This window comes from Coturnix japonica, chromosome 7 (genome assembly GCF_054131305.1).
Source record: "Coturnix japonica strain WE chromosome 7, WE-NBRP24, whole genome shotgun sequence".
In the NCBI taxonomy this organism is placed as follows: domain Eukaryota; kingdom Metazoa; phylum Chordata; class Aves; order Galliformes; family Phasianidae; genus Coturnix; species Coturnix japonica.
Window position 1 is genome coordinate 4,139,209 of NC_140669.1, and position 16,537 is coordinate 4,155,745.

Here is a 16,537-nt window from a genome sequence, read left to right on the forward strand (position 1 = left end):
AGAACACCAATTGCAGCGTATTTATGATTAACTGACCCAATTCATTATTCAAAGACAGCAGCCGAGAAAGAAGCGATAATTCTATAGATATGCAGAAGAAAACAGTTTGAAAAAACATTTTCAGAGCCAATAAAACCCTGAGCTAATATTAAGTTCCATTCTTCAAGACAAGATCTGTTTTTTAAAGTGTTTTTTTATGTTAGTATTCTCACTCTGCTGGGTTTATCTATAGATAGAGGATATGAAAGGCTGATCTCCCTGTAACTTCTTTAGTGTTAAATTTAGTTTAATTGTGTGGAAATAGTTATCTTGTTTTAATTAGAAGGGGAAAAAAGAAGCTGCAAACAAACTCTTTCTCCAAATGCATTGCCCGTACCTGAGCTATGTATGAAGTAGCTTTTTAAATCTTATTTACTTCAAGATAGGCTCTTTTCATAAGCTTCATTCAAAACAAGATGATATTTATTTATGCAGTTATAAGTGACCATCTTCAGATTTAGGGCAACCTGGTACTCTAATAGTCATGGGATAATCACCTACATCACTACTTCCTGGCTGCTGTTCCTCATATAAATAAATAAAAACCTCTTCCCGTCAGCAGTCTTACCATTTTTTGTGTGTGTCAAACTCTCATTACCCTTGAGCACAGTTATAGGATATGTCCCATTTCCATATATTTCCTCATTTGAATGCTATTCACTTGGGCACGTAGTGTTCTTCTGAGTTTGCTGTTTTGCTGTTTGGGTATGTTTTGACTGGCAGTTGACACTGAGTAGTGAAAAGGTATTTTGGTATGGATAAAAGCATAGACCATAATGAAACGATGCATAATGGCAGAGCCTCTAAATTAATGCCAGCATGGCCATCCTGGTTATCATTCCACTTCAAATCTGGCACATCCAGGGGAGTGGTTCTTCCCTTAGTGCCAAGTATTCTTCAGTGATGGCCACTGGAGTTATAGCCAGGATTTAATACAGACCTTGCATTTAAATCAGTGTTTAAATCCTTTTATTAGCACCATTGTAAGTTTAGTTTACAAACTTAAATAGCTATTCTGAAGTTCTTCATCACCTTCAGATGTGATTTTTCTCAGTGCTGAGGCTTTGCTTGCTGCAGTGTGTGATTATACTTGAGAGTATTAAATTTCAGCATAAATGACAGCATTGATTTCTCCTTCTAGTCAATTATTTCCAGTTAGGAATTAGGAAAGAAATGAGATTTCTTTTTCAATAGAAATTTTTGCATTTAGATAATTGGGTGTGTAAACTCCATTATGTACACACGTTTTCATAAATTTTAACTTCTTATATTTATTCACCAGTGGGTTTTTTCCCTTCTTAAGTTATAATATAGTTTTTGAGAACTGTAAATATGGTGCCATCAGCCCTGCCTGCAGTGGGGGAGTTGTTGCTTGATGATCCTTGAGGTCCTTTCCAACCCAAACCATTCCATTCTATGATAACTTGTTTGTGGCTACTTTTAATTGCCTGCTGGGTTTAGTCACGTAGTGCTGGCAGTTTACATTGTGCTACAAGGCCCCTGGAGACAAATGGCTCTACTGTGGATTTTTAAATAGTTATATAGTTGTGTGTGTATATATGTATATATGTGTGTGTGTGTATATATATATACACACATATAGATCTGTTCATATTGCTGCATGACCTTGAAATGCTAGAACTAGCCAAACTGCCTCCCTCTTTCTTACTTCCAGCAAGTTTTTCAAGATGAGCTTTCAGTGCAGAAACCTTAAGCATCTCCATGAGATGCTTAAGCAAAACTGCTTCCTTGAGCATATGAACTTTCTGATATTCAGTCATTTGTTTTGTACAAAGATGAATATAATGGAGCTTCTTACTGTAAATGCAAATTCCTATGGAGTTACAGAAGTCCTTTGGTAGCCATATTAAGTAATACAAATGGTATCTACCTTATAGTTGCAACTTTGAATTCTTTGAATTGTATCTCTTGATAGATTTATAGGCTGACATTGAAAATGAGATGTGTGTATAGGAAATGGATGAGTTAATTTTAACAAAATACATAGCTCTATCCTAAAGAACTTTCCTGTGCCATAAGTTTTCTTTTGAAGCTTAGAGTCAGCTTTACAAGCATGTTTAGAAACATATCTTCAAAGGATTAGAGAATGCAGTGTGTATATTTTGTCTGGAAAATGTGTTTTGTTTTCCTTGTAGAAAGCCAGCTGAGTTATTTGGAGGAACACTGGGTGTTTGTTGTAATGCTAATTGCTAGTTGACAGAGCTTAGAAATGAGTGTAGTAAGGCTTCTGGATAATACTAAGCATTTAATCACAAACTGTAGCAAAGCTGGTGTTGCATGACAGCAAATCAGTCCAAAAGTTGGTAAAGCCAGCAGACTAGGACTGTGACTTGAGGTCTGCTAGCAATGATTAGTAACATGTAGCAATACCTATTGTTTTTTGCTGTGAACTGAGCTTGTGAGTAGATCTACTGGGGGAATTAAGTTTAGTTATTTTTTTCCCATCTATTTATTTTTCCATCTCTGTGTCAGTATTGACTCCAATGAAGCTGAATCTCTGTTGTATCTGCAAGGAGACTTTCCAGTGATCTGCAGTTTCAACCTTGTGGACAGAACTACTACAATTAATGCATCAATAAATTGAATATAATATATTGCATACAGGCTCTGAGTTTTAATTAATGAAAGAGTGGTTAATTAATGATGGAGTAATCTTGTGTTAATTAGCTCTTCCATATGTCAAGGATATCAGATTTTGGTGGCTGAAGGCAGATGATACTTTGTGTGCGGCAGGCTTCAAAAATGAAAGCATAAAATTAAAGGTTGTTGAATTTATCTATTTAATGTATTTACTTAATAATGAAAGAGCTGAAGAGTAGGAATTCTTGACATTCTTCTTCCTAGAAGAAGTTAGTGTTAATCATGTTCATGTCTGGTTGGAATGATTATGGGATGGACCAAGATTTTAAGGCTATCTTGCCTGAGTAAGGTCATTGCCATTAGACATCACATTAAATTATTGTTTCATGTTACTTTTGTTCACCGTTTTGATGCCTGATTTCATTGTCACTTTATTTTCCATCTTTAATTTTCATTGTGTCACTTTATTTTTCTCCAATTTTTATTTACTGCATTTTAAAACATTCTTGTTTTCAGAGGAACATCAGTTATGTGACGTAGGAGAGTTTCTGTGCCATGATCGCATCACTTGCGTCTCCCAGCACTGGCTGTGTGATGGAGAATCTGACTGCCCTGATGATTCAGATGAGTCTGTAGACACATGTAAGTAAGGAAAGTGCCAATTTTGTCACCTTATTTTATCCTCCCTTTAAAGGTACTGTTCATATTTGCAGTAACTATATAACAGGAACAGGCTCTGCTTTTATTTTTTTGAATTACTTATTATTTTTCATATCAATGAAACACATTTCTTCCAGTATCTAGCTGAGAGTTGAAAGAAACGAAAGGTGTTTTGTTCGTGTGCCACCTTATAATGAACACTGTCAATAAAGGATATGCTCCCTATGCTCTCATTGAGCTGCAGAGGGTAGTGTCGATGTCAGGCATGGGAGAAATGTGCACTGAAAAGAGGAATGGCTGGATGGAAATGAGTGGTGCAGAGTGTTTTCCATAAGAGTATGAAGAGCATACAAACATCAAAGAGAGAAATGAAAGCAGATGTAAATACTGTGAGGAGAAGAGAAGAAAAGGAGAGAAAGCTTTAATAAAACATGTTAATTATAATAAAAGGTCTTTCTATCATTATTATTATGTTTTAATGTGACTAAGAGATTCTGAGGACCAGAGCAACAACCTTACAGACTGTTTTTCTTATCTGCCTTGTAGACTAATGATTAGGTGATATTAAATCTTAATATGTTTTTTGCTTTCTGGGGAAAATGAGGGAATTTCTGATATTATCCACAGAATTATCACTTAATGTATGAGAAGAAACATGTATTTTGCATCAAAGAAATGCTTGCAATCAAGAAGGCTAGAAGTGTAGTTTACTGCTAATAGGAAAGAAAAAAATCAAGCATCAGGCAGTGCTTAAGAGCCTGATCCTTAACATAAGGGAAAGAAAGCCGACCATGTCTGCAAAGCATTTCTGGTTGGCAAACACTGTACTGATGATTGCAACCTTCCACTGTTTGTTTCTGAAATTGATAGGGAAATTGCTTCTGGGGCTGAGGTGAGGGTGCTCTGATGAAGTGCTTGTGGAACTTTTGGGGATATTTAAAAACAAAATGTTGCATTCGGAAGCCTCGGGTGTACTCAGGATTTTATTTCTGTGCTCCTGATCGATCACTGTTGTCTCTAAGCTGATATTTCTAAAGATGACATTGAAGCGTAGCGTATTGATGGTTTAAAACCTTTCTGCTTCCTACTGAAGACTGCAGTAAGGGCACGGAAATTGTCACACGTGCTGGTTTTATTTTGCTTCCAGGTGTTTTGCACATAGCTTTGTATCCAGCTAGCTGTTAGACTTCTGGTTATTTCCCTTCCAAGAACTCTGTGTGTTTATTGTACTGGATCATAAGATCTGTGTTCATTAAAGCCATTCAAAATCACAGCGGGTTAAAAACATAACCTCTGAAGCTTATTGATAACTAAAAGAAAGGGAATCAGAGTGGGAAAACAAGCCTGCTATCTTCTGACACCAGCTAATTGGGTCCTTTTGGATGCAACTTTTCCTTTGTGAACACTTAAGAATTTCTGTAGGATGCATTGCTTACACTGTCCGAAGTCAAAAGTTGGCAATTAACATCATTACTCTTCTATACTCCAGCTTCATCACTTAAGATGCTTCTGACTGGAGATGAATATCATGTTCCTTAATTTTCACACCGACCTGTTGTATCACTCTGTAAGGAGTTACAAACCACCTTAAAATACCCTAATGAGATATGACATCTCTGTGGTGTTAATGCCAGGAACTCAGCACCTTCCAGACTCAGTGCGTCTTCTGTCTGTTTATAGATGAATGCAGCTTCTATTTCTCAACTCCTTGATGACTTACATAAGGTAAATTATTTGGTGTGGCCTGACAGATATTGCTAGTGGTTCCTGTAGCCATAAACAAATGAAGTTTGATTGATTTTTCTGCAGATTTGTGCCTAGCAATAGGGTTTTCTGTGTTCTAATAACGTGCAGACATCAATCAAAGCTTTTCCTGCAAGTGGAAGTTCTTAGCCTCTCTCCCGTGAGGATGTCAAAGTGTCTAAAAAGAGAAATTCTCATGCTGCAGTTTTTCCCCATGGTGAGAATATGAAAAGTCTTATTAGTCTCATCTCTCAACCATTTATTTGCAGAAAACTCATAGCAACAGAGTATCTTTGTGGCCTCTCTCCTACCGGCATTTTAACCAAGATTTAACATATGCCTTGAAATTCACTGGTACAAAAATGAGGTGTCATTGCACAAACTATTTTCCCCAAGAATCTGCCTGGAATCGTGCAGTCTAGCCCCCTTTACTACCTTAATTAAAAAAAAAAAAATAAAAGGGAAAGAGAGAGATCTGGGACTGGAATAGAAAGAAGAAAAAGGTTGACAGTTAATATTGTATTTCAGCCACTGTGTTGGCAGAAGCCGGGGCAGGACTTGATGGTGGCTTTGGACAAAAGTAATGGAGCTGTCTTGTCGTGGCCTGTGTTTCTCTGAGTCAAAAGACAGCATCCATCCCACTTCTCAGCTTGTATCAAATCATCACAGCAATAGGTTTGCAGAAGCAGAAGTGATTCTCTGCAGCATCTGCATATGTTCTCTCTGTTTCTCTACCACAGTAACTCATTCTGCTCACAGTGGAACTGATGGTTTTTTTGAATACCAAAGGACCTGGTTCAGTAATTCAGAATAAATAATTTAGTGACCAAATTTTGTTGCTTTACTGTTAAAGGTCTGTTCATGAGAAAACTGATTTCTGAAAATAGTACTAATAAAATACTTGACCAAGTAATTTCTACCCCTTCCTGGGGTGGTAAGTCTCCAAGTTCATAAAGTTTTTGCAAATACTCAGGATTCAAAAATCAATGTACTTAACCTAATCGGATGAGGCTTGGTTCTTTAGTAGGCTAAAGCAGAATGCTTACTTGAAATCAATAGAGCTGTATCAGGCACCCCAGAATCTGGCCAGGCATGCTTGACTTTGTAGATAGTTGATGGTCTGGAGGTTGCCACAGATGTTTAGAGGACTTTCTTAAGGTTTTTGTTTTTTTTTCTTCTCCTAATTATCATTTATTATTTATTGTTACCTATAGGGTACTCTGCTAAGCTGTGCTGCTGGGGCAAATGCAAAAGAATTAAAAATACTATTTAAGGAAATAGAGTTTTAAAAAACAAATAGTAATAGCCCTTTGTATAGCTAATAGTGCAAAAGTTCAATCAAAGCACCAATTTAATGCATTGCCTTTTTAGGGTACTTGTGTGTTTTGCATTGCAGTTGAGGCTTTTACGTGTTCTTCTCTGCACACTGCTTCCTAATGAGAGATTTGATACCCTACTGCCAGGTTTGCCTCTCAACGTCCTACTAACCAGAATGAGACTTAAAAGGTCTATTTGCAAATGACTCCATCTGTTTATAGTACACACGGAAATTTTTGTGTGATCAGCTTCAGAATTTGTTTGCTTTGCATGTTTCATTTCTAACCTGAGCTCACAAACTGTTCTTTGTCAGAGCACATCATGCGAAGGAAGGTGAAACAGATGAGGCAACAGAATTGCTTTTCCTGTAGCATCTTTCTGGAGAGATACGTACTGATTGTGTTTGGGTTTTGTGATGATCAGTACAAGGGGTGTTTTATTGTCTCTTTGCCATGAAACTGAATAAGATCAGTACTTGCTGATACTTGTTCTGTGCAGACTTTGGCCCGAGTATACCCAGAACTCTCTTCATACCATTTTGTGACATGCTCCAGGCTGCAGTTTGCTACGACGCAGGTGCCCATTAGAGCTACCTATCAACTTAAATTTTGCTGGAGTACGAAGAATATCTTGTGAGAGAGTTCCAGTATCAGATAATGCTACTATCAAGGCATGAGAGTATTTGATGCAATTAATCTAGCAGTAATACAATTTCAAAAACAATTCAGCCTTTGTCATTAGACAGTAATTTTCTCATACTGTCCCCAACTATAATTTTTCCTGACCCCTTTACCCTTGTATTTGAGCTTTCTTTAATGCTAGCCAAATGAATATTCAAATGCAGTCCTCATAGATAATGTATTTGTAGCTACTCGTAATGGAAGGATTTCAGTTTTCTTTAACAAATAATCAGCTATGAATGGTCCATGCTTCTAGAAGCTTGAATAGGTGGAACTTTATCACAAGATGTTGAAATGATTTCTGATGATAATCTTTCTCTAGGATTTTGAGAATCCTAGAGATTCTCAAAAATCAAAGGTGATAAAAATATATCACCTTCTATAATCATGAGTAAACTGTAGCTGAAGGAAGATAAGAAAGGCAGCAACTGGAAATAACTTTCTGTGGTCTCATATCATATGTTAAAGTTGTTTTTGTCATTGTCCAGTAGTTAATTAAAGTGAGAAGACTAGCTTTACAAGTGTAGAAATTGTTAGTATGGTACCTAAATATAGTATGTTTTACCAGAAGAGGATAAGGTAATTGGATCCTGTGTTGCTCCTGCAGTATGAAACAACATAGATAATATTTCCTAAAGCTCTTAATTCTTTTTATGTGTAGAGTCATTGAAGTTCAATAGGAGTCTGGTTCCCAAACCACTCTTAAGTAGCTTTGGAAAATCCCAGATCAATAAATAACATGCATTGAAGATGAGGTGCCATAAGGCAGTTAAATGTAAATGTCAAAAATACTGGACAGAAGGGGGAAAAAAAAGTGATCTTGTGTTCTTATCTATTCTAATTTTGCTTTGTGTACAAGGAAATCTGCTGTGTAAAATAGGTGCTTGTATCGCTTCTTCAGCAAGTCACATCACTGCAATCTGATGTATGGGAAGTTTAAGGTTAGGCCTGTTATGGTGTATTATTTTTTTTTTTTAATAGTGAAGGATGGATATGTGATATATGTGATAACATGAAGGAGCTGGAATAGGGTAGGAAGATCAGATCATGGTCAAAAGAGTAGACAGCAGGGTAATTTTTTCCAGCTGGTATCAGAAGCATGAAATCTTCCTGGTGACACAGTTGGCCATGTTGCATTCTCTTCAAGGGGTTACCAACAGGATGCATTTCTTTTGTAGGGTGCTGTAATTTCTCTTTGTTTAATAAATATATATGCATATATATTTCTGAAATGACTGCTTTGAAGGTGGTATTCAACAGTCAGGTTAACACCACAGTTTGGCGGGCAGTAGAATTAATTGCTTTTGCTTTATTAAAGATAATCATAATTGTAAAAAACCTAAAACCATTCAGTAAGGGTTTATTTCTATTCCATATATTTGCAATCAAGAGGCTTTAAGTTCAAACAGGTATGAATTCTGTAGCTCACCAGCTGCTTTTTTTCTTTTCTCTGTAATTTCTGGAATAAAATATGCAACTGCAGGTTCAGAATTGGAGGATTTAGAGGTCATTGCATCTCACAGTGACATGGTCATTAGAAATACACTGCTTTGGTCTGTAGGTGATTATCTTTTGCATGGTTTCCTGAAAGTGTTTCATGGGGAATTCAGTCATATTGTTGCTGGCAAAATGAGCCTCTTTTAAGGTCTGAGGGAACGTGTTGGTATAATAAACACAAGGGCAGGATAGGGCCTTTGAAGGATGATACCCAGTACCTAAAACTCTGAAACAGCTCATTTATGGATTAATTGCTTGCTAAAATTTCACTTCTTACGCAGAAGGAACTCTAATGGGATATATACTCATAAGACAAGAAAATACCAATCTTATGAAAAACTTATAAAAGCAAGTCATACTTTGACCAAGTTTGCAAGTTTTTAAACCAAAGCATTTTTGTTTTCCTAAGACATCAAAAAAGGAGGTGGCAAGACACCACAGTTTCTCTTATGTGAGGTTGCACTGGCTGTTAATCCAGCCATATGTTTTGCAGCCCTGACCTTCTTCACACTATTTGGCTGCAAAAAAATAGATCTGTGTCTCAGTGGAGATCACAGTTTGGGCATGGGCGGTCTTTCAGGTGCAGTTGCAGGGATTCTAGTTTCACAGGAGGGATGTGTGTGCTTCTTTGTCCCTACAGAGGAGTTAAGCAATAGTCTTATGTTCAGAGGAGCCGCACCAATAAGTAAGTTGCACAGGGGGCAAAAAAAAAATCACTAAAATGGGGACTTCATGAGTTTACTGGCCATTTGACATTAGTCATTGAGGGGGAGAGATGTGAAATTGTAGCATAGGTGAATTCATCCCAGGCACTTTTGTATTTGGCTTTTTGTTTTTATTTCAATTCTGCATTTTCCCACAAATATATGTCTCTAGCTCTTGCTGGCACTTAATTTCTTAAACACCCCCCCCCCCCCCCCCCCCCCCATATTTTCTGCTTTGGTGGTTTTGCTGATAGAACTACTAAAACTCTGTGTCTAAAACTCTGTGTCATCTTCTACTTGCTTTACTTTTCCTCTGACGTCATCCTAAACAGATCACTTTCCTCCCTCGGGTCTCATCCTTTTCAGTAGTGCTCTAATCCTTATTCCTTCATTTCCTGCCTTGGTTCTTATCTTCCTGAGCAGTCCTTTGTCTTTTGCCAACTTGTCAACTATTCAGCATCAGGATAGAAAGTATTTTGGGAAAGGTGAAATGCACCTTAAATGTGATAATTCAGCCAAATATCAAGGTGATTGTGATAACCTTGATTGTTAGGATGTCATTCCATTCTGCACCAGGAATAGCTTTGGCAAAATGGAGGTAGAGAAATTACTGTAACACAGCCTGGTCTATTGAGTAGGTATTGAAAAAAATTAAAAACATATTTAGAAAAAAGAGAAGTATATAACATCTTCAAAACCCTTTTTGGCTTTGCTGGTGTAAGAAGGTAATTTTTGATAATGCGAGGATATATAAATTATGGCAATATTACCTATGAAATTTCTTGTTGAAAGGTTTTTATCTGAGGTGATGCTACTTCATTGTGGGCCCCGATGGCTCTGAGACTCATTACAAATGTGTATAATTATAATGGTACGTCTGGTCTGCAGATCCTGCTTCAGGAGAAATGAAGTGTATTAAAATAGCGAGCCGGGTGGTATTCTTTATTTGTCACTTTGGAAATGCTAACGTGCAATAACCATTTTTCTTCTCAAAATTACTGATGAAAACATCTCTCATTAGCAGGCAGATGGCTTTCTGCAAGGAAAGTAAAATTGCTCTTTCTGAAAATAGGGCCGTGATTTAAAATAAGAATTCAGATATGATTTTAGTTCTGTAATGCACAGTAGATTTAGTCAGCAAAGAGGGCACTCTGCTATGGATGAAGAAATAATGCAAGACAAAAGCTTTGCTCACAAATAATGTATAACTATGAAAAAAAGTATAAGGAGCCAGAAGTCTGAATTCAACAGTGCTACATTTTACTCTTCAAATAAGGCATAACAGGAAATGATGAACAAGAATCCATTCCAAAGGTATTCTTCAGGACTGAGTTATGTACGTTAGCTTTGGATGTGCAGTTCTAATCCAGAATGTCTTTGTTTTAGTAGCTTGTCCTGGTACTTCTAGGTGAAATGTTACTGATAGAAATGAAGCATCTTCATGCTTCTGCACTGCTTGAAGCACTTTCATCTTAATGTTAGTCAAAGAAACATCAGTACCCACGTGTCTCTGGCTTAGCAGGTATCTGTGCTGTGCCCTCGGAACTTAGGGTGCATTTCTGTGTAAATCTTGGGTATGCCCAACATGAAACAATTCAGTTTGTTTTCTTCATTAGAACGTAGATTTATACAACTGGACCCATGTTTGTGTACGTATTTCCTTGAGAGGCTGCTGGACTCATATTTACCACTGAACAATTATAAACTCAAGGCAGTGATTCTTAGGCAGAGTAAGGCTTCTAGTTTAGTTTTTAGTTTATTTATTCCTATGATCTGCATGCAGCTTGCATTGTGCTGAAGGCCAGCCGTTTGATTCATTAGGATCCCATAAAGCAACATCTCATTGTACTTTGGCTACACTGGAGTTGTCTCTGAGGTCATCCAAGTCAGGTCTGCCATTGCTGCAAGTAACTGTTTAATTTCTTTCCTGCTAACGATCCTGTGGATTGGAATTCATCTGACAAACAAGGTCAGCTCAACCAAACTATTTTTGTGTTTACAAAATTATTTAATTTCCCTTGTTCTTAGCATACTTTGCAGTGACTTTGGCCTGGCCTTACGCCCCAGTCTCTTCCTGATACGTAGCAGGTTTTGTGTTTGTCCTGACTGTGTGACTTCATAGCAGGAGAGGGAAATTACAAGAAGATCATTAAAGTGTGAAATTAAATTCCAAGAGATAAAACGTCTAGAATATCTAAAACATTACCTTAAAAACAAACAGTGTAATTGATCCTACTTAATTACATGCTTAATAATTTTATACCAATGTAAAGCACATTGACGATGTACTAATCCATTTCATATTCACTGCCACCACAGATTTTTCTCCTTCTTATTTGCTTTGCATCTCATCATTATCGTGCACATAAAACTAGTATTCTTAGAATTTTTATAGTATTATTTCCATATAAAATGAGGAAAAGTCTAATATATGAATACTAAGCAGCTCATTAACGTGGTTGTAATATATCCATGATAAAAGCATCTGAGAAATGCTGATATAAAGAGTACTTCAGTCCCGGAGTATAACTAAGATTAGAAGAATCATGACTTGGATAATAAATACTTCAGGGAAAACAGGAAATCTTAAATACAAATAAAATCAAATAAAGTGTTTTGTATGGTTAATCAAACACATTAACGGAAGCATTTATTTTTGTTACATAATTAATATATTACTAGCTCTAGCAGCCAGATTTTTTTCTTTTAATAAAAAGAAGCTTAAGAGTATGGAAAAGATTTTAAATCCAGGAGAAAAAAAGAAATATACGTGGTACAAAGACTGCTGGTGATTGATTGGCACGGCAAGCAAAACGTGTGGAAGAACCGCATAATATAGAATCACAGAATGGCCTGTTTGAAAAGTACCACAATGATCATCCACTTCCAACACCCTTCTGTGTGCAGGGTCACCAACCATCAGACCAGGCTGCCCAGAGCCACATCCAACCTGGCCTTGAATGCCTGCAGAGATGGGGCATCCACAGCCTTCTTGGGCAAATATCTCAAGTTAAGAAGCCTTATCTTTAAAGTGGTCTTATGTGAGCAAGCTGTCTCCAGATAAAGAAATAAGGTTGGCTTTGAAACAATTCATTTGTTGAACAGTTTGTTCTTTCTCTGCCCATCTCCTTTAAGGTTTGGTCCTTGAAGTCATTGTCATTGGCTTTTTAGCCATGCTTTCTGTGTCTGGGCCACAGGAAAAGGCTGTTGTGAATTACCTGTCCAAAACAGTTCTTACCGTGTGACAGAGGAATTCTGCATTCACAGTGGGTGTCTCTTAAAAGTTGGAGCTCAATTTCAGGAAGTAAAGAAAAAAATGTGAATAGATAAATGTTTCCTGCTAAGCTAGAGCAATAGTAACTTTAAGCTACACGTAAAGAAAAAGATGTATTTATTTACTTGCACTTATGATAGGTTGAAATGATGTATACAATGTTCCCTGACCCGAATATCTGCTCTCTTTGTTTTTTTGCCTTGCTGCTGTCAGGATTGGTACCCAGAAAGATGAGAGCATACAGCAGTTCATGTGGACAGCATCGATAATGCAGGCAGGGCTTAGTGCTGTGGCATTGCTGAAGCAATGCTCTGCTGCAGCTGCCCATTTGTACAGCTGGGGAAGGCTGAGTAGAACGAGTGAGAAACAGCCCTTGGACTCGCAAGGGGCAGCAGTAGAGCTGCAGGATCTGATCAGTTCCCAAGTTTTCCAGCATAGACCTTCCTATGTAGGTCAGTGCAAACTGTGCAGACTTTGCGTCTCAGCCCATGCTGTATAACACCCGCAGTGATTCACCTGTCTGTACTGAGTCTGTCAGCTACTCAGCCACAGAGCTTTATTGAACGCTCTTCAGTTCCTTTCCTTGTAGTCAATCACTTCTATCTTTTCCTGTCAGCAGCATAGATTTTTTTTTTTGTGTGTGTTTTTTAAACACTTTTCCAATGTAATTGTAATACTTCATTCCAATAGGGAGCGATCTAAGCCTGGGAAGAAAGGGAAAACTGCACACATCCAGATGGCTTGGTTGCTTTTCTTGTGGTAAAACAGACATCTCTAAATCTTAGTGTGTTTATTCAATTTTTTTTCATGACTCAGCTGTATGTGTTCTCATGTGTGACTTGCCAGCAGCCCTACTATTCTGAATGCATTAAAAAAATACTGTGTGATTCTTCAACAGAACTCTTTACCTTGCACTGACTTTATTTTATTGTAATAAATAGCTGAAAAGATTCATGTGCAGTCGAGGAGAATTCTCCTTTTCCATTTTGGGGAGGTTTGCAAAAAGATGTGTAAAGCTGCTACTGAGAAGTCAATAGTATAGAAGAAGCAATGATGAAACACCCATTGTTTCCTCAAAGTTTCATGTTTTACTCTGGATTTTAATTTCTTGTATAGCCTCCCCTTCCAGTATGGGCCATATATATATGGCCCTTACAGTGTGAGTTATATACAGGGTGAACATACATGAGTGATCTTGTAGCTCTATATGTCATTACTGTGGTACTCATTGGTACAACTCCTCCAGTATTGTACTGGGTATACCTGTAAAAGCTGAGGGCTTGCCAGGGTAAATGCTGCTTTACTGCCCGGGCTTATCACTGGGTTCAGTAATTACTGGGCTCAGTAATATGCTTATTGCTGAGCTCAGTGTGTCTGGGCTGAGACACAGGCTTATTGTTGGTAATACTTAATGATATTGGGATAGACAAAATCCCTTGAAAGACTAATATCAAATTTATGCATTGAGTTGACAGTAAGATTTCTTTTTTTAGAAACTGGAATTGCCAAAGTAAAAAGTATATGTAAAACCCATAACTGTTATCAGCCCAGGAGCATGCTAAGTACCAAAGCTAATTCCTAGCGCTATGTGATAGCCTTGGTAAATGTACTATGCTACGTGCCTGCTCTGCTGTCGTTTATTTATAATGACAAATTCATTTTAGTGAGATGCTTTTAGCTTTTTAAAATGGCATCAGTAATATTTGGACTGCGATCCTAGCAAACTCGTGAGGCAGTGATCTTAGGTGGAGGACTCTGTGGATGTGCTTAGCTCATTAAGATGCCTTACCCTAGTTGAAGGCATCAACTATATTAAGAACTGAGTCTTGGCAATAAAAACAAATGCAGCATGGCATGGCAATACGTTACCATCCCCTGGTTTGCTGTAGCGTTATGCTTTCAGGGAGGCAAACAAAAGTGTAATAACCTGAGCTGGCATCAGCCCAGTTAGTGCTGGAGAACTGTAATGGCTTTCACAGGGTTCAGGGTTGGGTCTTCTGCATTCTTTATCCTCCCCTGAAGGTGAGCAGGAGCTTTTCTGTTCCAAATATTGGTGACTATTGTATTAACACGACTGTGTCTATCCCTAAGCAGTTGTGTTGCTTGCTAATAAATTTTGTAACGCCACTTGGATGTGGCTAAAGCATCTTAAACTTAACAGTTCTCTATCCCATATTCAGTCAAAGAAACATAATGGATGCTTCTTACCTGGTGCATGGAAACATTTTTAACATATGCGTGGTCTGCTTCCAGTTTAGGCTTCGAGAGTCCTTTTATTCCAGGGTTCAAGTGCAACAATTCAATGTTTTTAAAGTTTGAATTAATATATATGTAATATAATAATATATATAATTCATATTTTTCTCTCTTTCCTCCAGAAAGGCTTTTGCAGTTCTATTTCAGCAAGGATGACGTGTGGTTGATTGTGAAGAGCAGCTAATTCTGGCATCTTGTAAATATCAAAACATGTTTTGCCTTTACAGTGATGTGTTGGGGTCAAAATCGCATTTCTATTTGAATAGATGAGGATTTCATCACTGTTAATATCTACAGCTTAATATCTACAGGAAGAAAATGGGAATTTTTAATACTGTTACGTTGTTGATGTTTCAGCTTATGCCCCTCTAAGGAAAACTCCTATATTGCAAACCAGTATGAAATGACAGTATAACATTCCAGTGAATGCCAGTTCATTCTGGCTGCCACACACATGTTGCTGTGTGTGCTTCATTTGTGCCCGCTGTGTTGTAAAAGGACTGGGTAGTGCTTTTGGGGAGATGTTATCTCTGCACAACTCTTATTTTCAGCATTTCTCCCTTCTTTCATTAAACCCCTTTGGTTTCCAGACTGTCTATTGGGGCTGCAGACTGATATCCTTTGGACACCTCTGAACAGCAGCTTTTTTGTGTTGTTGACTCAGTTGGCATCATTCTCCTAATATCACTGCGTCTTGCTTGCTTTGTGTGCATCTGTTTAGATCTCATACTCCCTCAGGGCATACGTGATCGCTAATCTAAGTCCTCAGTTTTAGCTCACTATTCTCTTGTTCTTCCAGTTGATGTGCAGTATAAATATCATTGTTGCTTGAGCACTAATGTACAATTTAAAACCCATAAATACCCCATTTGCTGAAAGCTAATAGTCTATTCATTTTGTGCTGAAATGCTGCCTGTTACTTCAGTGACAAATTTGTTTTCTGAGGAGGTGATTCTTTTATCTTTTCCATGCCGTGCAAACTCTCACAAAGTAATGTAATTTCAGTTCTTTCATCTCTTTTTTGGGCAGATGCCAGATGCTGCCCCAGCTGTCTGTCATGGGGTTGGCCTAACTGTGGGCGTGCCTCTGCTGCCAGGGCAGCCAGTCACTGCAGGTTGATACTCTGGGTGGTGCAAGCGCAGCAAAACCTGACTTTTGTCATAGTTCAGTGGTCGCTGCATTTCATAGCTTGGTTTGGGTTTGTTTTTCCACCCATTGGATGTCAACTGGGAATATGTCGCTATTGGAATAGAATTTTCACCCCTTGTTTTAAGAGAGTTACACTGTAATGGGATCTGTTTCAGTCACTCCAAGAAGGAAAAAAACAAAAAGCGGGGTTACAAATGTTATCCTGTAATTGCTCAGGCCTGAGGAGTCTCAGAGAGGATAATTAGATGTGGCATTATAATATGACTAGTATAGCTTAATGTTACTATTTGATAAAATAACAACTACTTCCACAGTCCTGCCACAGACTTTTAAATATACAGGTTGTCACATGCTAAGGCCAATCTGAGAAGTTCCAGGTGTGGTGATAGGTTAAAATATGTTTTAGCCCCATCTTTAACAAAGATTTTCAGCTTCGGTCTTTGAAGTATGTTGCAACATGAACAGTTAAAACAAGAACCAGAAGTAGGTGCGATAAAATAACATTTTCCTGGTTTTGAAGTACAAAGAGACATATAAAAATATAGATATATATAGAATGGAAACCTTTTAAGAGAAAGATGTTATCTGTAGGATTATCTGTTCTCTACTGAGGAAAT

The 16,537-nt window shown here is 37.7% G+C and overlaps 1 protein-coding gene across 7 annotated transcripts in view; it reads left to right on the forward strand.

The window, feature by feature from the left end:
* The window catches only part of LRP1B (LDL receptor related protein 1B), a 553,348-nt gene that overhangs the window by 140,211 nt on the left and 396,600 nt on the right, over positions 1-16,537 (forward strand). For 6 of the 7 annotated variants that reach the window (XM_015869153.3, XM_015869152.3, XM_015869154.3 and 3 more), the window contains exon 2: positions 3,157-3,282. The exons of the other annotated variant lie outside the window; for it this stretch is intronic. In XM_015869153.3, the coding sequence (XP_015724639.2) occupies positions 3,157-3,282 (126 nt within the window). The remainder of the gene's footprint in view (positions 1-3,156; positions 3,283-16,537) is intronic. 7 annotated transcript variants of the gene reach the window in all.